At 57.3% G+C, this 21,242-nt stretch overlaps 1 protein-coding gene across 2 annotated transcripts; it reads left to right on the top strand.

Moving 5' to 3' along the window:
* The first annotated feature begins 371 nt into the window (after positions 1-371).
* FLOT1 (flotillin 1) lies at positions 372-19,654 on the top strand. Of its 2 annotated transcripts, XR_010350724.1 has the most exons (13): positions 372-549; positions 1,386-1,461; positions 1,545-1,635; positions 4,124-4,267; positions 5,559-5,678; positions 7,664-7,759; positions 9,234-9,386; positions 11,433-11,614; positions 12,745-12,790; positions 14,693-14,830; positions 17,613-17,768; positions 18,947-19,489; positions 19,527-19,654. XR_010350724.1 is itself a non-coding variant. In XM_064399497.1 (12 exons), the coding sequence occupies exons 1-12, from the start codon at positions 507-509 to the stop codon at positions 19,034-19,036; spliced, it is 1,335 nt and encodes a 444-aa protein (XP_064255567.1). In that variant the 5' UTR covers positions 372-506; the 3' UTR covers positions 19,037-19,652. The 2 variants fall into 2 exon arrangements, 1 of the variants encoding a protein (XP_064255567.1); XM_064399497.1 differs by having other exon boundaries at positions 18,947-19,652.
* Positions 19,655-21,242: the final 1,588 nt, after the last annotated feature.

Genomic DNA, 21,242 nt, shown 5'->3' on the forward strand with positions numbered 1-21,242 from the left:
GCGTGAAACCATGGTGATCAGGAGATGACCATCACCATGACATGACCATGAGATGATTCTGACCGTGACACGACCATGGCCATGAGATGAGCATAATACCATTTATGGCCATGAGCTGGCCTTGAGAGGACCGCGACCCGGCCATGGTCTGGAGCTCCCCAGACCCCGTCACTGCCCTCACATCCAGGGTCATCCCTTACTGAAATTGTTCATTTCCCATGGAAAATACGGAAATTTGAGCAGGGCGCAGCCAATGGAGCGCCGGGAAATCAGCCACGTCACAGGTTGCCAGGCAGAACAGATTTCCCCTTCCCGCCCTTGGCGCCGCAGCCAATGCGAAAACGCGTTTTCGGTGACGTCACCGCGCTAATGCGGAAGTAGCAAGCGCGGGCGCTGCCGGGATCGGGGCGGCGGTCGCGATCGATCCCGATCGGCTCCGATCGATCCCCATCGATCCCCATCGATCCCCATCGATCCCCATCGATCCCCGGCCCTCCCCCGCCGCCATGTTCTTCACCTGCGGCCCCAACGAGGCCATGGTGGTGTCGGGTGAGTTCGGGGGGCCCGGGGGCTCCTGGGGACCCTCAGAACTCCTGGGAACCCCCAAATCCCCTCGAAATCTCCCGGGAATCCCCAGAATTCCCCCCAGAATCCCGGGAATCCCCAGAATCCGCCCCAAAATTCCCCTGTACCTGCAAAATTGGCGCAAATCTCCCGGGAATCCCCAGAATTCCCCCAAAACCCTTCCAGGAACCCCCAGAATTCCCCACCACCCCAAATCTTTTGGGAACCCCTAGAATTCCCCAAAAACTCCCGCGAACCCCCAGAATTCCCCCCAAAACTCCCGGGAATCCCCAAATTTTCCCCCAAACCCCTTCCGGGAACGCCCAGAATTCCCCCCCCCCCGTCCTAAATCTCTTGGGAACCCCCAGAATTCCCCAAAAACTCCCGCGAACCCCCAGAATTCCCCCCAAAACTCCCGGGAATCCCCAAATTTTCCCCCAAAACCCTCCAGGAAACGCCCAGAATTCCCCCCAAAACTCCTGAGAACCCCCCCAGACCCCCAAGCCCACCCCGGGACTCCTTGGACCCCTCCCAACTCCTCCAAAACCCCTTCTGGGACCCCCCCAAACCCCTCCCCGAGGGTCCCCCCACATCCATTCCAACCCCCCCGGGACTCCTGGGGAATCCCCCCAAAAATTTTCCCCCCAAATTCCTCCCTTAAAACTCCTGGGGGTCCAACCAACCCCTCCTGGGACCCCCCAAATCCATCCTGGGGATTCCTGGGGGTGTCCCCCTGTCCTCCCCCTGGGTTTCGGGGTCCCCCCCGGGGTTTCGGGGTCCCCCCGGGGTTTCGGGGTCCCCCAGCTCTCGGTGCCCCCCAGGTTTCTGCCGCAGCCCCCCGGTGATGGTGGCGGGGGGCCGGGTGTTGGTGATCCCGTGCCTGCAGCAGATCCAGCGGTGAGGAGGGGCCCGGGGGGGGGTTTTATGGGGTTCGGGGGGGGTCCCCAGAGATTTGGGGTGACCCTCCCCGGCTCCCCCAGGATCTCCCTGAACACGCTGACGCTGCCGGTGCGCAGTGAGAAGGTTTACACCCGCCACGGGGTGCCCATCTCCGTCACCGGCATCGCACAGGTACCCCCAGGACGCCCCAAAACCGCCCCAAAATCCCCTCCTGGGCCCCCAAAAATCCCCTCGTGGACCCCCAAAAATCCCCCATCAGAAGGGCCAAAAATAAAAAAAAAAATCCTGTCCTGGAGTACCAAAACAGCCCAAAAATCCCCCAAAAATTCCCCCAAAACCACTCCAAAAGTCCCCTCATGGACCCCCAAAAATCCCCTCCTGGGCCCCCAAAAATCCCCTCCTGGGCCCCCAAAAATCCCCTCGTGGACCCCCAAAAATCCCCCATCAGAAGGGCCAAAAATAAAAAAAAAAAAATCCCGTCCTGGAGCACCAAAACAGCCCAAAAATCCCCCAAAAATTCCCCCAAAAAACACTCCAAAAATCCCTTTGTGGACCCCCAAAAATCCCCTCCTGGACCCCCAAAAATCCCCTTGTGGACCCCCAAAAATCCCCCATCAGAAGGGCCAAAAATAAAAAAAAAATCCCGTAGTGGAGCACCAAAACGGCCCAAAAATCCCCCAAAAATTCCCCCAAAAAAACACTCCAAAAATCCCTTCGTGGACCCCCAAAAATCCCCTCCTGGGCCCCCAAAAATCCCCCATCAGAAGGGCCCAAAATAAAAAAAAAATCCTGTAGTGGAGCACCAAAACAGCCCAAAAATCCCCCAAAAATTCCCCCAAAAAACACTCCAAAAATCCCTTCGTGGACCCCCAAAAATCCCCTCCTGGGCCCCCAAAAATCCCCTCCTGGGCCCCCAAAAATCCCCTCCTGGACCCCCAAAAATCCCCCATCAGAAGGGCCAAAAATAAAAAAAAAAAAAAATCCCGTCCTGGAGCACCAAAACGGCCCAAAAATCCCCCCAAAATTCCCCCAAAAACATTCCAAAAATCCCCTCATGGACCCCCAAAAATCCCCTCATAGACCCCCAAAACAGCCCAAAAATCTCTCCCAAAAATCCCCCAAAAATTCTCCCAAAAACACTCCAAAAATCCCCTCATGGATTCCCAAAAATCCCCTCACAGACACCCAAAACAGCCCAAAAATCCCTCCCAAAAATCCCCCCAAAATTCTCCCAAAAATCCCCTCATGGATCCCCAAAAATCCCCTCATAGACCCCCAAAACAGCCCAAAAATCTCTCCCAAAAATCCCCCAAAAATTCTCCCAAAAACACTCCAAAAATCCCCTCATGGACCCCCAAAAATCCCCTCATAGACCCCCAAAACAGCCCAAAAAGCCCACCCAAAAATCCCCCCAAAATTCTCCCAAAACCACTCCAAAAATCCCCTCCCAAAATCCCCCCAGAATCGCTTCCAGTGCTCCCAAAAATCCCCTCCTGGACTGCCAAAAGTACCCTGAAAATCCCCCAAAAATCCTCTCCTTGACCCTTGAAAATCCCCCCTCAGAATCCCTAAAAATCCCCTCCCGGACCCTTGGAAACCCCCTAAGGAATCTCCCACCAAAACCCCAAAAATCCCCTAAAAATCCCCCCGGGATCCCCAAAATGCCCCTGGGAACCCCCCACCCTTCCTGGACCCCAACATCCCACTGGTACCCCAACAATCTCATTCAGAACTCCCAAAAATCCACTCGGAACCCCCAAAATCTCTTTGGGAACCCCCAAAATCCCCCTCTGGACCCCCCAGAACCCCCAAATATCCCACGTGCCTACCCCCAAACCCCCCTCGGGACCCCCAAAACCACACTCTGAACCCCCAGAATCTCCTTGGAACCTCCCAAAAATGCTCCGGGACCCCCAAATGCCCCCTGGGACCCCACAAAAACCCCTGGGATGGGAAGGGGAATCCCCCTTAAAAGGGGCTTGGAGTGGTGGGGAACCAAAAAATCCTTAAGGGGTGGCAAAACCCTTAGAAACCCCTAAAAACTAATTTAAAATAATTTAAAAAACTTTTAAAAAGTCTTTAAAAGCAAAAATGTTTGTGATGGGGCAGCTTCCCTAAACCCTTCTTAAAGGGGCCAAGGTCCAATCCCTAAAGGTGCTTGGCGTGGTGTGGACCTCAGAAAATCCTTAAGAGGCTCAAAACCCTTAAAAACCCTCTTTAAAAACCCTTTAAAAACCCTATTAAAAACCGTTTAAATCCCGTAAAAAACCCATAGAAACAAAAAGGGTTTGTGATGGGGGGGGCTGCCTAAACTCTTCTTAAAAGGGATCAAGATCCAACTTGTACAGGGGCTTGGTGAGGTGGGAACCCCAAAATCACACTGGGGAGTCAGGACCCCCCCTTAAAAGGGGTTTTTGTTGGTGGGGACCCCTTTGAGAGGGGTAAGACTGCCCCAAAAATGGGCTGGGGCTGGTGGGGACCCCCAAGCCCCCTCCAAGACCCCTTTAAAGGGCATTGCCCTGGTGGTCCCCACCCTGTTAAGCAACCAGCCTCTTAAAAGGGCAATGCCACACCTACCCCTTGAAGGGGCCACGCCAATTTTGGGGGGGGTCCCAGGGGTGGCTGGGGGGTCCCCGGGTGATCCCAGCCCCCCCCACAGGTGAAGATCCAGGGGCAGAACAAGGAGATGCTGGCGGCCGCCTGCCAGATGTTCCTGGGCAAGTCGGAGAGCGAGATCGGCCAGATCGCCCTGGAGACGCTGGAGGGCCACCAGCGTGCCATCATGGCCCACATGACCGTGGAGGTGGGGCTGGGGGGAGCCACGCCCTTTTTTGGGAACCCATGCCCCTCCCAGGACAGCCACACCCACTTGGAAGCCAATCAGCACCCCCCCACTTGGGATGTGGTGCCTTTAAGAAATCCCAGATCTACTTGGAAAGTCCGTTGTCCCAGAAGCCACGCCCCTGATGTGGCCACACCCACCTGGATAGACACACCCCCTCAGGGACCAATCACCACCCCTCATCTGGGGTGGGATCTGGCCCTTTAAGAGACCCCTTCCCCATTTGGCCCATAAGCTCCACCCCTTGAAAGGCCCCACTCCTGGAGGAGGCCACACCCACTGGTGAAGCCACACCCACAAGATGTCACCCTTTTGCTAAAGCCCTGCCCACCAGCACAAGATCATCCTTCCCTGGCCCCACCCCCTCTAAAGCCATGCCCATCACTGCCCCACCCCTGCCCTAAGCCCCGCCTCCCTTCTTCACCCTGCCCCAATATGAGCCCCACCCCATCTCAAAGCCACGCCCACCAGACTCCACCCCCTGCCTCAAGCCACGCCCCCTGCACCAAGACACGCCCCTGCCTTAATCCTGACCCCACCCCTCACTTTAGGCCATGCCCAACCAGCTCCGCCCAGCACAAACCACACCCATTGCCCCGCCCCTTACTCAAGCCACACCCACCTAGCACCACCCCCTTGCTCAAGCCACTCCCATTTTGGGTCAAGCCACACCCCCCCAAGCTGAGCCACTCCCCTGACTCCACCCTGGGGTCAAGCCACGCCCACTGGACCAAGCCACGCCCACCAGGCTCCACTCCTCTGTACAAGTCCCACTCCCAAAACAAAGCCACGCTCACCTGGCTCCACCCACTTCCCAAAGCCACGTCCCCTTTGCTCAAGCCACGCCCCACTTTAAACCTGACCTCACCCTGCTCAAGCCACACCCACAGAACAAAGCCACGCCCCCGATATCAAAGCCACACCCCCAGGGCAAAGCCTCGCCCACCTGGCACCACCCATTGCTCCAAGCCACGCCCCCTGTATAAACCACGCCCTTTCTCTGCTAGCCACACCTTATTTTGTCCCCGCCCCTTTAAGCCCCACCCCTATAAGCCCCGCCCCATTTAAACTCCACCCCCTTAGGCCCCACCCTAAGCCCTGCCTCACAAAGCCCCACTTTGAGCCTCATACTTCTAAACTCCGCCCAATTTGAGCCTCACACTGCTGAGCCTTGTCCAATTTAAACCCTGCTCTCGGGCCCCCCCCCCCATTTGAGCCCCGCCCCGCTAAGCCCCGCCCCGGCCCCGCCCAGGAGATCTACAAGGACCGGCAGAAGTTCTCGGATCAGGTTTTCCGCGTGGCCTCGTCCGACCTGGTGAACATGGGCATCTCCGTGGTCAGCTACACCCTCAAGGACGTGCACGACGAGCAGGTGACACCCGGGGCGTGGCTGGGGACACCTGGGGACAGCCAGGGTACACCTTGGATACACCTGGGAGCAGCTGGGGAGGGCTGGGACACACCTGGGGACAGCCAGGATACACCTTGGACACACCTGGGAGCAGCTGGGGACACACCTGGGGACACCTGGGGACAGCTGGGACACACCTGGGACACCTGGGGACACCTGGGGACACACCTGGGACACCTGGGTTTAATGTCACGATGCCCTGGTACAATCAGGGGTTGGTGATGATTCGTTAACTGATGGCAGAGTTCAAAGAAAAACACAGAGGGGATTTCAGTATTGATCAAAACAAATGCAGCTTTTATTGAGTGCCCACAGCAAATGCGACAGAACAGAAAGGAGATAAAGGATAGAGAGAGAAAGACGGGGAGGGGAATAGCTACGAACAGAAAAAATAAATCCTCGTGGTCTGGCCAATAGATCCATCTTGTCACGTCAGGGAGAATCTCAAAGTCTTGGTTAACTCAGGGGTCTGTTATCGTCCTCAGCCAAGCAGGGGAAACAGGTAAATCTATTGAAAACGGGTACAGACAGTCCATTTTCAGCAGTGTGGGAGAGTCATTGTTTTCTTGGTCCAACAACCACACCAGGGCTTACCAAAATCCCCCAAAAATTCCTCCAAAAACACTCCAAAAATCCCCTCATAGACCCCCAAAACAGCCCAAAAATCCCTCCCAAAAATCCCCCAAAAATTCCCCCAAAAACACTCCAAAAATCCCCTCATGGACCCCCAAAAATCCCCTTACAGACCCCCAAAACAGCCCAAAAATCCCCCCCAAAAATTCTCCCAAAAACACTCCAAAAATCCCCTCCCAAAATCCCCCCAGAATTGGGGGCTGGTGGGGCTTGATCAGGCCAGCCCCACCCTGGTGGGGATCTCAGTCCTTGGGAGGGGGCTTCAATCTCCGTCCATCACGGTGGTGGTGAAGCAGATGAAGGATTTTCTGAGGGGGACCACCAAAGTTACCCCAAAAAGTTCATTTGGCTGAGAGGTGGGGAAATTCACGGGCTGCTGGCATGAAGCAGGTGCAGGTATGGGGTGAGCTGCTCCTTGAAGAAGTGTGCCATGATGGGAACGTCACCTCCAGTCACCTGGCAGGCCAGGACTCTGCTCAGGGTCATCAGATCTGGGCAAGCATCCACCTCTACCCGGCTGGTCCAGTTGGGGTCTTCAGTGGCCCTGGTCTGTGCTCTTGTGGCAGCCATGAGGCAAATGAGGGAAACTTCAGACAGTCTCTTTCAGCTGGAGATACCTGGGCACACCTGGGCACAGCTGGGACACTCAGGACACACCTGGGACACACCTGGGCACACCTGGGACACACTTGGGACACAACTGAGACACTCAGGACACAGCTGGGACACACTTGGGACACAATTGAGACACTCAGGACACAGCTGGGACACACTTGGGACACTCAGGACACACCTGGGACACGCTTGGGACACTCAGGGCACACCTGGGACACACTTGGGACACATTTGGGACACTCAGGACACAGCTGGGACACACTTGGAGATGTCCAGGGACAAGATGGGGACACCTGGGACACACCTGGGCACACCTGGGACACAACTGAGACACTCAGGACACAGCTGGGACACACTTGGGACACTCAGGACACACCTGGGACACGCTTGGGACACATTTGGGACACTCAGGACACAGCTGGGACACACTTGGAGATGTCCAGGGACAAGATGGGGACACCTGGGACACACCTGGGCACAGCTGGGACACAACCGAGACACTCAGGACACAGCTGGGACACTCTTGGAGATGTCCAGGGACAAGATGGGGACACCTGGGACACACCTGGGCACAGCTGGCACACCTGGGGGCGGCCTAAGACACACCTGGGATGTGCCTGGGGGGGATGGGGTGACACAGGTGTGACACAGGTGTGACAGGGAGGTGACACAGGTGACATAGGCGTGTCCCCGTGCAGGATTACCTGCGCTCCCTCGGGAAGGGCCGCACGGCGCAGGTGCAGCGCGACGCCCGCGTGGGAGAGGCCGAGGCCAAACGCGACGCCGGGATCCGCGTGAGTGACACTGGGGACACCCGGGGACATTGGGGACACACCTGAGGATACCTGGGGGCAGCTGGGTCACCTTCCTGTCAGTCACCCCCCAGTATTCCCAGTGCTCTCAGTACCCTCCCTGTGGCTCCCAGTTCATCCCAGTGCTCCCAGTACTCCCAATAGCCCCAGTACCCGTTCCCCAGTGCCCATTCCAGTCCCTCCCAGTGCCCCCAGTACCCCATTCCCCAAACTGCCCCAGTGTTCCCAGTGCTCCCAGTACTCCCCCAGTACCCCACTAATGCCACTCCAGCACCTCCCAGTCCTTGTCCGGCCCCTTGAGGTACACTCAGTACCCCAGTCCCTCCCAGTGCTCCCAGTGCCTTTCTAGTCCCGTTCCAGTTCCTCCCAGTCTCTCCCAGTACCCCCATGCCCCAAACTGCCCCAACACCCGCAGTGCTCCCAGTGCCCCATTCCCCAGTCCTTCCCAGTCCTAGCCCTGTGCTCTTCCACTTCCTCCCAGTCCATCCCAGTCACTCCCAGTCCCTTCCAGTTCACTCCCAGTCCCTCCGGGTTCCATTCCAGTCCCTCCCAGTCCATCCTGGTTCACTCCCAGTCCTTCCCAGTCCCTCCCAGTCCCTCCCAGTTCACTCCCAGTCCCTCCCAGTCCATCCCAGTCCCTCCCAGTTCACTCCTAGTCCCTCCCAGTCCATCCCAGTCCATCCCAGTTCACTCCCAGTCCCTCCCAGTTCACTCCCAGTCCATCCCAGTCCCTCCCAGTTCACTCCCAGTCCCTCCAGGTTCCATCCCAGTTCACTCCCAGTCCATCCCAGTTCCTCCCAGTCCATCCCAGTTCACTCCCAGTCCCTCCCAGTCCCTCCCAGTCCATCCCAGTTCACTCCCAGTCCATCCCAGTTCACTCCCAGTCCATCCCAGTCCCTCCCAGTTCACTCCCAGTCCATCCCAGTCCCTCCCAGTCCATCCCAGTTCACTCTCAGTCCCTCCCAGTCCATCCCAGTTCACTCCCAGTCCATCCCAGTCGCTTCCAGTCCATCCCAGTTCACTCCCAGTCCCACCCAGTCCATCCCAGTTCACTCCCAGTCCCTCCCAGTCCATCCCAGTCCCTCCCAGTCCATCCCAGTTCCCTCCCAGTCCATCCCAGTTCACTCCCAGTCCCTCCAGGTTCCATTCCAGTCCTTCCCAGTCCCTCCTAGTTCACTCCCAGTCCATCCCAATTCACTCCCAGTCCATCCCAGTCCCACCCAGTCCCTCCCAGTTCACTCCCAGTCCCTCCCAGTTCACTCCCAGTCCCTCCAGGTTCCATTCCAGTCCCTCCCAGTTTACTCCCAGTCCATCCCAGTCCCTTCAGGTTCCCTCCCAGTCCCTCCCAGCCCCTCCCAGTTCACTCCCAGCCCCTCCCAGCCCCTCCCAGCCCCTCCCAGCCCCTCCCAGTCCCTCCCAGTCCCTCCCAGTGGGTCCCAGTGCCGCTGTGCCGCAGGAGGCGCGGGCGCGGCAGGAGCAGGTGTCGGCGCAGCTGCTGAGCGAGGAGGCCACGGCGCGAGCCCAGCGCGACTTCCAGGTGGCCCAGGCCGAGTGCGACGGAGCCGTCAGCGCCCGCAGGGCCACGGCTGAGCTGGCCTTCCAGCTGCAGGTGAGCAACACCTGCACAGGGGACACAGCTGGGACAGGTGACAGACACACCTGGGGCAGGTGACAGACACACCTCGGACACATAACACAGCTGGGACATGTAACACAGCTGGGACAGATAACAAACACAGCTGGGACAGGTAACAAACACGCCTGGGTCAGGTAACACAGCTGGGGCAGGTAACAGACACACTTGGGACAGGTAACACAGCTGGGACAGGTAACACAGCTGGGACAGGTAACAAACACAGCTGGGACAGGTAACAGACACGCCTGGGACAGGTAACACAGCTGGGACAGGTAACAAACACAGCTGGGACAGGTAACACAGCTGGGACAGGTAACAAACACACCTGGACAGGTAACAAACACGCCTGGGACAGGTAACAAACACACCTGGGACAGGTAACACGGCTGGGACAGGTAACAAACACAGCTGGGACAGGTAACACAGCTGGGACAGGTAACAAACATAGCTGGGACAGGTAACACAGCTGGGACAGGTAACAAACATAGCTGGGACAGGTAACACAGCTGGGACAGATAAAACACCTGGGACAGGTAACAAACACAGCTGGGACAGGTAACAAACACAGCTGGGACAGGTAACACAGCTGGGACAGGTAACAAACACAGCTGGGACAGGTAACAAACACACCTGGGACAGGTAACACACCTGGGACAGGTAACAAACACAGCTGGGACAGGTAACACAGCTGGGACAGGTAACAAACATAGCTGGGACAGGTAACACAGCTGGGACAGGTAACAAACATAGCTGGGACAGGTAACACAGCTGGGACAGATAAAACACCTGGGACAGGTAACAAACACAGCTGGGACAGGTAACAAACACAGCTGGGACAGGTAACACAGCTGGGACAGGTAACAAACACAGCTGGGACAGGTAACAAACACACCTGGGACAGGTAACACACCTGGGACAGGTAACAAACACAGCTGGGACAGGTAACACAGCTGGGACAGATAAAACACCTGGGACAGGTAACAAACACAGCTGGGACAGGTAACAAACACAGCTGGGACAGGTAACACAGCTGGGACAGGTAACAAACACAGCTGGGACAGGTAACAAACACACCTGGGACAGGTAACACACCTGGGACAGGTAACAAACACAGCTGGGACAGGTAACAAACACAGCTGGGACAGATAAAACACCTGGGACAGGTAACAAACACAGCTGGGACAGGTAACACAGCTGGGACAGATAAAACACCTGGGACAGGTAACAAACACAGCTGGGACAGGTAACAAACACAGCTGGGACAGGTAACACACCTGGGACAGGTAACAAACACAGCTGGGACAGGTAACAAACACAGCTGGGACAGATAAAACACCTGGGACAGGTAACAAACACAGCTGGGACAGGTAACAAACACACCTGGGACAGGTAACACAGCTGGGACAGGTAACAAACACAGCTGGGACAGGTAACAAACACACCTGGGACAGGTAACACACCTGGGACAGGTAACAAACACAGCTGGGACAGGTAACAAACACAGCTGGGACAGATAAAACACCTGGGACAGGTATCAAACATACCTGAGGGGGCTGGAATGGGGGCTGAGAGTTCACCTGGAGCACCTGCAACCCTGCAGAACACCTGGAACCTCCAAATCCTGGGGTTTCCTCCCAAATTTGGGTCTCTTGGGTCACCTGAGGATGCCCTCAGGCTGCCTGAAGTCCCCCTAGGGATACCTGGGCCCCTGCCTGGTGTTACCTGTCCCCCTTGTCCCTCCCCTGATGGATTTGTGACCTGTCCCCTGTGTCCCCCATCCCCGTATCCCTGTGTCCCCTGTGCCCGTGTCCCTCCTTAGATGGGTTTGTGACCTGTCCTTGTGTCCCTGTGTCACCTATACCCTGTCCCTGTGTCCCCTGTGCCCGTGTCCCTCCCCTGATGGATTTGTGACCTGTCCTTGTGTCCCTGTGTCACCTATACCCTGTCCCTATATCCCCTGTGCCCGTGTCCCTCCCCTGATGGATTTGTGACCTGTCCCCCGTCCCCGTGTCCCCGCAGGCGGCGCGTTCCCAGCAGGCCATCGCGGCGCAGCGCGGGGAGGTGGCGCTGGTGGAGCGGGCGCAGCGGGTGCAGCTGCAGGAGCAGGAGGTCGGGCGGCGCCGCCAGGAGCTCGAGGCCACCGTGCGCAAACCGGCCGAGGCCGAGCGCTACCGGCTGGAGCGGCTGGCTGAGGCAGAGCGGTGAGACACCGCCCCTTTAAGGGCGGCCACGCCCTCCTCCGCTCGGGTGTGGTGGTGTTTTGGGGTGTCCCACCCATTGCCCTTTTAAGAGAAGTGTTGCCCCTTTGAAGAGAGACCGTATCCTCACTGCGGTGGGTCCCACCAGTAAAGGTGAAGCCATTGCCCCTTTAAGAAGGAGCTATTCCCTCACCCAGTTAGGCCCAGTGGCAGTTTAGGGTGTGCCACCCATTGCCCTTTGAAGAGAAGTGTTGTCCCTTCAAGGAGAAGCCGCACCCTCACCTTGGTGGGTCTCACCATTTTGGTAGGGCCATTGCCCTTTTAAGAGAGGTGTCGCCCCTTTTAGGAGAAGCCCTGGTGAGTTCCACTTGTAAAAATGAAGCTGTTGCCCCTTTAAGAGAAGTGCTGCACTGTTGAGACAAAGCCATGCCCTCTCCCAGTCCACCATGATCCTGTTTTTGGTGGGTCCCACCAGTTTGGGTGGAGCCATTGCCCCTTTAAGAAAAGCCCTACCTGTTACAGTGAGTCCTATTCCTGGTGGGTCCCTCCCTCAAGGTGAAGCCATTGCCCCTTTAAGAAGGAGCCACACCCTCTCCTGGTCAGCTGTGGTGGAATTTTTGGTGGGTTCCACCAGTCTGGGGAGAGCTGTTGCCCCTTTAAGAGAGGTGTTGCCCCTTTAAGGATAAGCCACACCCTCACTGTGTTGGGTCACATGAGTTTGTGTGAAGGCATTGCCCCTTTAAAGATAAGCCCCACCCCTTGAGCTGAGCCACACTCTCACTCTGATGGGTCCCACCACCTTGGGTGGCCCTTTTAAGGGAAGCCACGCCCCTTGAGAGAAGTCACGCCTCCTCCCAGTCAGACACCATCACACCTTGGTGGGCCTCACCAGTCTGTTTTCTAGTCATGGCCCCTTTAAGAGATGCATTGCCGCACCTGGGTGCTGTCATTGCCCTTTTAAGTCCCATTGCCCTTTTTAAGAGAAGCCACGCCCCCTTCAAATAAACCACACCCCCACTCATGTGGGCCAACTCATATTGCACCATTGCCCCTTTAAGAGCGGTGTTGCCCCTTTAAGAGCGGCATTGCCCCTTTAAGAGCAGCCCCGCCCCCTGACTTGGCGCCCCCTACAGGACGCAAGTGCTGCTGCAGGCGGAGGCCGAGGCCGAGACCCTCAGGGTGAGTCTGGGGGGCCCGGGGGTCTGGGGGGTCCTCAGGGGATTTTGGGGGTCCCGGTTGGATTTTGTGGACCCAAATCTGGGAATTTTTGGGTTCCCTGGGCGATTTTTGGCTCTCCTGGAATTTCAGGGGGTCCCAATCCTGTTTTGGGGTACCCAATCCCATTTTTGGGGTTCTCAATCCTATTTTCAGGGGTCCTGCCCTCCTTTCCAGGGCCCCTATCCTGTTTTGGGTTCCTGATCCCATTTTGGGTCCCCTATCCCACGTCGGTGTCCCGATCCCATTTTGGGTCCCCGATTCCATTTTGGGTTCCCGATCCCATTTCGTGTTCCCGATCCTGTTTTGGGTCCCCGATCCCATTTTGTGTCACCGATCCCATTCCGGGGTTCCCAATCTCATTTCCAATGTTCCCGATCCCATTTTGGGTCCAGATCCCTTTTTGGGGCTCCCGATCCCATTCCTGGGGCTCTGTCCCCGTTTTTGGGTTCCTGATCCCGTTTTTGGAGGTTCTGTCCCTATTTTGGGTCCCCGATCCCACATTCATGTCCCCAGTCGCGTTTCACATCCCCAATCCCATTTCCAATGTCCCCAATCCCGTTTCATGTCCCCTCAGGTGACGGGCGCTGCGTGTGCCACAGCCGAGGCCTCTCATGCCCATGGCTGGGTCCCCAATCCCATTCTGGTGTCCCCAGTCCCATTTCCCATGTCCCCAATCCCATTTTGGTGTCTCCAATGCCATTTGTGTTCCCTCAGGTGACGGGCACTTCCTGTGCCATGGCCTCTTGTGCCCATGCCTTGGTTCCCAATCCCATGTTAGGTTCCTGATCACGTTTTTGGGGGTTCAGTCCCCATTTCCAATGTTCCCAATCCCATTTTGGTGTCCCCAGCCCCATTTCCCACATCCCCAATCCCATGTTGGTGTCCCCACTCCCATGTTGGTGTCCCCAATGCCATGTAGGTGTCCCCTCAGGTGACGGCCGCAGTCTCTCGTGCCCATTCCCGGGTTCCCAGTCCTGTTTCTGATGTCCCCAGTCCCATTTCCCATGTCCCCAATCCCATTTTGGTGTCCCCAATCCCGTTTCATGTCCTCGCAGGTGACGGGTGCTGCCTGTCCTACAGCCGTGGCCTCTTGTGCCCATTCCTGTGTTCCCAATCCCATTTCCAATGTCCCCAATCCCATTTTGGTCTCCCCAGTCCCATTTCCCATGTCCCCAGTCCCATTTTGGTGTCCCCAATCCCATTTCATGTCCTCGCAGGTGACGGGTGCTGCCTGTCCTACAGCCGTGGCCTCTTGTGCCCATTCCTGTGTCCCCAATCCCATTTCCAATGTCCCCAATCCCATTTTGGTCTCCCCAGTCCCATTTCCAATGTCCCCAATCCCATGTTGGTGTCCCCAGCCCCATTTCCCATGTCCTCAATCCCATTTCCAATGTTCCCAACCCCATCGGTGTCCCTGCAGGTGACGGGCGCTGCCTGTCCCACAGCCGAGGCCTCTCATGCCCGTGCCTGGGTTCCCAATCCCGTTTTGGGTTCTCAGTCCCATTTCCAATGTCCCCAGTCCCATTTTGGTGTCCCCAATCCCATTGGTGTCCTCGCAGGTGACAGGAACTGCCCGTGCTGCGGCTGTGGCCTCTCGTGCCCATCCCGGGTTCCCAATCCTGTTTCCCATGTCCCCAGTCCCATTTCCAATGTCCCCAATCCCATTTCCCATGTCCCCAGTCCCATTTCCAATGTCCCCAATCCCATTTCCCATGTCCCCACTCCCATGTTGGTGTCCCCAATCCCATTTGTGTCCCCTGTGCCGCGGCCGTGGCCTCTCATGCCCATTCCTGGGTTCCCAATCCTGTTTCTGATGTCCCCACTCCCATGTTGGTGTCCCCAATGCCCTTTGTGTCCCCTCAGGTGACGGGCGCTGCCCGCGCCGCGGCCGTGGCCTCTCGTGCCCGCGCCGAGGCCGCGGCGGCCGCAGCCAAGGCCGAGGCCTTCGGGCAGTTCCAGGATGCAGCCGTGGTGGATCTAGTGCTGCAGAGGCTGCCCCAGGTGGGGACACGGGGACACTGGGGACACTGGGGACACCCGGGGACGTTTTGGGGATGTTCTAGGGACACCTGGGGACACTTTGGGGATGTTTTGGGCCTACTTGGGGACCCTTTGAGGATGTTCTGGGGACGCTTTGGACACTTTGGGGATGTTTTAGAGACACCTGGGGAGACTTCGGGATATTTTGGGGACAACTGGAAACACTGGGGACACTTTGAGGATGTTTTGGGGCACTTGGGGGCACTTTGGGGACATTTTGAGGACACCTGGGGACACTTTGGGGACATTTTGAGGACACCTGGGGACACTTTGGGGATGTTCTGGGGACACTTGGGGACTCTTTGGGGATGTTTTAGAGACACCTGGGGACACTTCAGGATATTTTGAGGACACCTGGGGACACCTGGGGACACTTTGGGATATTTTGGGGACAACTGAAAACACTGGGGACACTTTGGGATATTTTGGGGACAACTGAAAACACTGGGGACACTTTGGGATGTTTTGGGGGCACTTGGAGACATTTTGGGGACATTTTGAGGACACCTGGGACACTTTGAGGATGTTCTGGGGACACTTGGGGACACGTTTGGGATGTTTTAGAGACACCTGGAGACACTTTGGGATATTTTGAGGACAACTGGAAACACTGGGGACACCTGGGGACACTTTGGGGATACTTAAGGACACTAGGGACACCTGGGGACACTTTGGGGATGTTTTGGGGGCACTTGGGAACACTTTGGAGATGTTCTGGAGACACCTGGGGACACTTTGGGGATGTTTAGAGGACACCTAGGGACACTTAGGAGACATTTTCAGGATGTTTTGGGGACATTCGGGGACACTTTGGGGACACTTGCGGACATTTGGGGGCACCTGGGGACATTTCGGGGACATTTTGCAGACACGTGGGGACACTTTGAGGGTGTTTTGGGGACACTTTGGGGATGTGTTTGGGACACTGGGGACACTTTGGGCATGTTTTGGGGACACTGGGGGATCCCTGATTTTGGGGTTGATTTTGGGGATACCCCAGTTGGGGACAGGAATTTGGGGATCCCAGGATTGCTGCTGATTTTGGGGATCCCTGATTTTGGGAGCCATCATTTCAGGGTCCCCAATTTGGGGCTGATTTTGGGATCCCTGATTTGGGACCGATTTCAGGGCTGATTTGGGGATCTCCAATTTGGGGCTGATTTTGGGATCCCTGGTTTGGGATCCTCTGATTTGGGGATCCCTGATTTGGGGCCAAATTTGGGGCTGATTCTGGGATCCCAAATTTGGGGCTGATTCTGGGATCCCAAATTTGGGGCTAATTTTGAGATCCCTGATTTGGGGCTGATTTTGGGATCCCTGATTTGGGGCTGATTTTGGGATCCCTGATTTGGGGCTGATTTTGGGATCCCTGACCTGGGGCTGATTTTGGGATCCCTGATTTGGGGCCGGGGCTGTTTTGGGGCTGATTTTGGGATCCCTGGTTTAGGGCTGATTTGAGGATCCCTGACCTGGGGCTGATTTTGGGATCCTGGTTTGGGATCCTCTGATTTGGGGATTCCTGATTTGGGGCCAATTTGAGGCTGATTTGGGGATCCCCAGTTTGGGGCTGATTTGGGGATCCCCGATTTGGGACCGATTTTGGGGCTGATTTGGGGATTCCTGATTTGGGGCCAATTTTGGGGCTGATTTTGGGGATCCCAATTTGGGGCTGATTTTGGGATCCTGGTTTGGGATCCTCTGATTTGGGGATTCCTGATTTGGGGCCAATTTGAGGCTGATTTGGGGATCCCCAGTTTGGGGCTGATTTTGGGATCCCCAATTTGGGGCTGATTTTGGGATCCCTGATTTGGGGCTAGGGCTGTTTTGGGGCAGATTTTGGGATCAATTTTGGGGCTGATTTGAAAATCCCTGACCTGGGGCTGATTTGGGGTTCCCCGGTTTGGGGCTGATTTGGGATCCCAAATTTGGGGCTGATTTTGGGATCCCTGATTTTGGAATCCCCAATTTGGGGCTGATTTTGGGATCCCTGATTTGGGGCTGATTTGGAGGTCCCTGACCTGGGGTTGATTTTGGGTTCCTCGGTTTGGGGCTGATTTTGAGATCCCAAATTTGGGGCTGATTTTGGGGCTGATTTCAGGGCTGATTTTGGGATCCCTAATTTGGGGCTGGGGCTGTTTTGGGGTCCTCTGATTTTGGGATCCCTGGTTTTGGGGCTGATTTCGGGATCCCTGATTTGGGGCTGGGGCTGTTTTAGGGCTGATTTTGGGATCCCCAGTTTGGGGCTGATTTTGGGATCCCTGTTTTGGGGCTGATTTGGGGGTCCCTGACCTGGGGCTGATTTTGGGATCCCTGATTTGGGACCGATTTCGGGGCTGATTTGGGATCCCTGGTTTGGGGCCAATTTTGAGGCTGATTTGGGGTTCCCCAGTTTGGGGCTGATTTTGGGATCTCCAATTTGGGGCTGATTTGGGGCCAATTTTGGTGCTGATATTGGGGCTGATTTTGGGATCCCTGATCTGGGACCAGTTTTGGGGCTGATTTTGGGATCCCTGGTTTGGGATCCCTGATTTGGGGCCAATTTTGGGGCTGATTTGGGGTTCCCCAGTTTGGGGCTGACTGGGGGTCCCTGACCCGGGGCTGATTTTGGGATCCCTGATTTGGGGTCCCTGACCCGGGGCTGATTTTGGGATCCCTGATTTGGGGTCCCTGACCCGGGGCTGATTTTGGGGCTGATTTGGGGTTCCCCGGTTTGGGTCTGATTTTGGGATCTGTTTGGGGGCAGGTGGCCGAGGCGGTGGCGCAGCCGCTGCTGGGGACGCGCCGGGTGACGCTCGTGGGCGGCTCCGGGGCCGTCGGCGTGGCCAAAATCCCCTCGGAGATCCTGGACTTGGTCACGCGGCTGCCGGGGGCCGTGGGGGCGCTGGCCAGGGGCTCCCAGGTGAGCGGGGGGGATTCGGGGTGCCAGGGGGGTGTGGGGGGGTCCCAGGTGGATTTTTGGGGGATTTGGGGGGGTCCCAGGTGGGATTTTGGACTCCCAGGTGAGCTTTAGGGGGATTTGGGGTGCCAGGGGGGATTTGGGGGGTCCTAAGTGGATATTTTGGGGATTTTGGAGGGTTCCAGGAAGGATTTTGGGGGGTGCCAGGAGGGATTTGGGGGATTTTGGGCTCCCAGGTGAGCTTTAGGGGGATTTGGGGGATTTTGGGGTGCCAGGGGGGTGGGGGGGGATCCCAGGTGGATATTTGGGGGATTTTTGGGGGTCCCAGGACAGATTTTGGGCTCCCAGGTGAGCTTTAGGGGGATCCCAAGTGGATATTTGGGGGGTCCCAGGAGGGATTTGGGGGATTTTGGGTCTCCCAGGTGAGCTCAGAGGATTCAGGGGGTTTGGGGGTGAATTTGGGCGTCCCAGGTGGGGTTTGGAGCACCCCAGGTGAATTTTGGGGTGATTTTGGGTGGAACTGGATGGGGTTTGGGGATCCCAGGTAAGTCAGGGGAATCCTGGGAGGATTTTGGGGTCCCTGGTAGATTTTTGGTGGAATTTGGGGTCCCAGGTGAGGTTTGAAGGGAATTTAGGGGATTTGGGTGTGAACTTGGGGGATTTGGGGGGATCCAGGGGGAATTTGGGGGAGGGTCCCAGATGGATTTTAGGGTGAGTTTGGGGAATTTTGAGGGGTCCTGGATGGGTTTGGGGAGTCCCAGGTGAGTCTGGGGAATCCCGGAAGGATTTTGGGGGGTCCCAGATGGAATTTGGGGTGAATTTGGGGGATTTAGGGGTTCCCAGGGAGAAACGGGGGTCTCTGAGTGGATTTTGGGGGTCCCAGATGGATTTTAGGGTGATTTTGGGGAATCCTGGATGGCTTTAGGGAGTCCCAGATGGGGTTTGGGGGGGTCCCAGGTGAGATTTGGGGAGAATTTTGGGGTTCCCAGGTGGATTTTAGGGTGAATTTGGGGAATCTGGGGAGATTTTAGGGGGTCCCCGGTGGATTTTGGAGGTCCCAGGTGAGTCCTGAGAGGATTTGGGGTCCCAGGTGAGCTTTGGGGGTCCCATTTGGGTTTTGGGGTGAATTTGGGGGATTTTGGGGGGAGGTGACACCCCCCTGTCCCCCCCTGTCCCCTCAGGTGACCCCGACGGAGCCCGAGGGTGGCACCGGAGCCACCGAAACGTCTCCAAACACCCCCAAAGTGTCCCCGAGTGCCACCCGCCAGTGACACCAACGTGTCCCCAAGTGCCACCACCCCCCAGAGCCGCCGGGACCCCGCTGTGTCCCCAAAGTGCCACCCAAGTGCCACCACCCCCTGATGCCACCACGTCCCCGAAGTGCCACCGGTGGCTCCTGAGGCCACCAAGGTGCCACCGGCCCCTTTGTCCCCAGAGTGCCACCAGGCCTTGCATGTCCCCAAAGTGCCACTGCTGCAGTGTCAGCGCATCTCCCAAGTGTCCCCCAAATGTCATCATGTCCCCCAAGTGTCCCTGTCCCCAAGGTGCCACCTTGTCTCCTACGTGTCCCACAAGTGCCACCACCCTCTGGTGTCACTTTGTCCCTAAAGTGCCACGCCCAAGTGTCATCATGTCCCTGAAATATCCCAAAAGTGCCACCACCCACTGCAGTGTCCCGCAAGTGCCAGCCCTGAATGTCACCATGTTCTCAGAGTGTCCCCAAGGTGCCATCACCACCCCCATGTCCTCAGTGTCCCCAAGGTGCCACCACCATCCCCATGTCCTCAGTGTCCCCAAGGTGCCACCACTGCAGTGCTATGTCAATAAAGTGTCCCTATGGTGCCACCACCCTCAGTGTCCCCAAAATGCCATCACCCCCAGTGTCCCCAAAATGCCATCACCCCCAGTGTCACCATGTCAATAAAGTGTCCCTATGGTGCCACCACCCTCAGTGTCCCCAAAATGCCATCACCCCCAGTGTCACCATGTCAATAAAGTGTCCCCAAGGTGCCACCACAGCAGTGTCCCTGTGTCCTTTAAGTGCCACCACCCCTGCAGTGTCCCCAAAGTGTCACCCAGGTACCACCATCCTCCCTTTCATCGTGTCCCAAATGTGTCCCCAAGCTGCCGCCACCTCCCAATGTCACTTTGTCCCCAGTGTCCCCAAAGTGCCACCCCCCAGTGTCACCCTTGAACACCATCGTGTCCCCACGTCCCCAAAGTGCTGCCACCTCCCAGTGTCCCCATTCCCTCCAAGTGCCCACCTTGTCCCCAAGGCGTTCCCAAAGTGCCACCGCCCCTGGTGCCACCCAATGTCCCCAACCAGTGACGTTCCCACGCTGCCACCACTGATGGACAGACACCCTGAGGACACTGGGGGAGGGGAGGGGACAGGTGACACTGTGGACCCCCAGGTGACACAGGGACCTCTCAGTGACCCCAGGTGACAACGGGGACCCTGAAGAGGGACACAGGTGACACTGGGAGCCTTCAGGTGGGGACATGGGGACCTCCAGGGTGGGAGTGGGGACCCTGAAGTGACCCCAGGAACTCCCAAGGTGACCTCAAAAGTTACCCTGAGACCCTCCAGGTGACAGAGGTGACAATGGGGACCCCCAGGTGACCTTGAAGTGATGCTGAGACCCCCCCAGGTGACACTGGGACCCTCCAGGTGACCCCAAAGTGACCCCAGGACCTTCCAGGTGACCCTGAGGTGACACAGAGACCCCTCCCAGTGACCCCAGGGGACCCCCAAGGTGGCAATGAGACCTTCCAGGTGACACTTGGGTGACTCTGAAGTGACACAGGGACATGCAGGTGACCCCAGAGTGACACTGAGACCCTCCAGGTGACCCCAAAGCGATGCCCAGGTGACACCGGGGACCCTCAGGTGACCCTGAAGTGACACTGGGGACCCTCGGGTGACCCCTGTGACATTGGGGAGCCCCAGGAGGGGACACAGAGACCCCCCAGGTGACCTTAGAAGTGACCCCAGGACCTCGCAGGTGACACTGGGGACCCTCGGGTGACCCCAAAGTGATGCCCAGGGGACACTGGGGACCCTCCAGGTGACCCCAAAGTGACCCCAGGACCTTCCAGGTGACCCTTGGGTGACTCTGAAGTGACACAGGGACCTCTGGGAGGGACACAGGGACATGGAGGTGACCCCAAAGTGACACTGAGACCCTCCAGGTGACACTGGAACCCCTCAGGTGACCCTAAAGTGATGCCCAGGTGACACTGGGGACCCCCAGGTGACCCTGAAGTGATGCTGAGACCCCCCCAGGTGACACTGGGACCCTCCAGGTGACCCCAGAGTGATGCCCAGGTGACACTGGGACCCTCCAGGTGACCCCAGGACCTTCCAGGTGACCCTGAGGTGACACAGAGACCCCTCCCAGTGACCCAAGGGGACCCCCAAGGTGGCAATGAGACCTTCCAGGTGACACTTGGGTGACTCTGAAGTGACACAGGGAC

This window comes from Passer domesticus, chromosome 26, assembly GCF_036417665.1.
Source record: "Passer domesticus isolate bPasDom1 chromosome 26, bPasDom1.hap1, whole genome shotgun sequence".
Taxonomy (NCBI): domain Eukaryota; kingdom Metazoa; phylum Chordata; class Aves; order Passeriformes; family Passeridae; genus Passer; species Passer domesticus.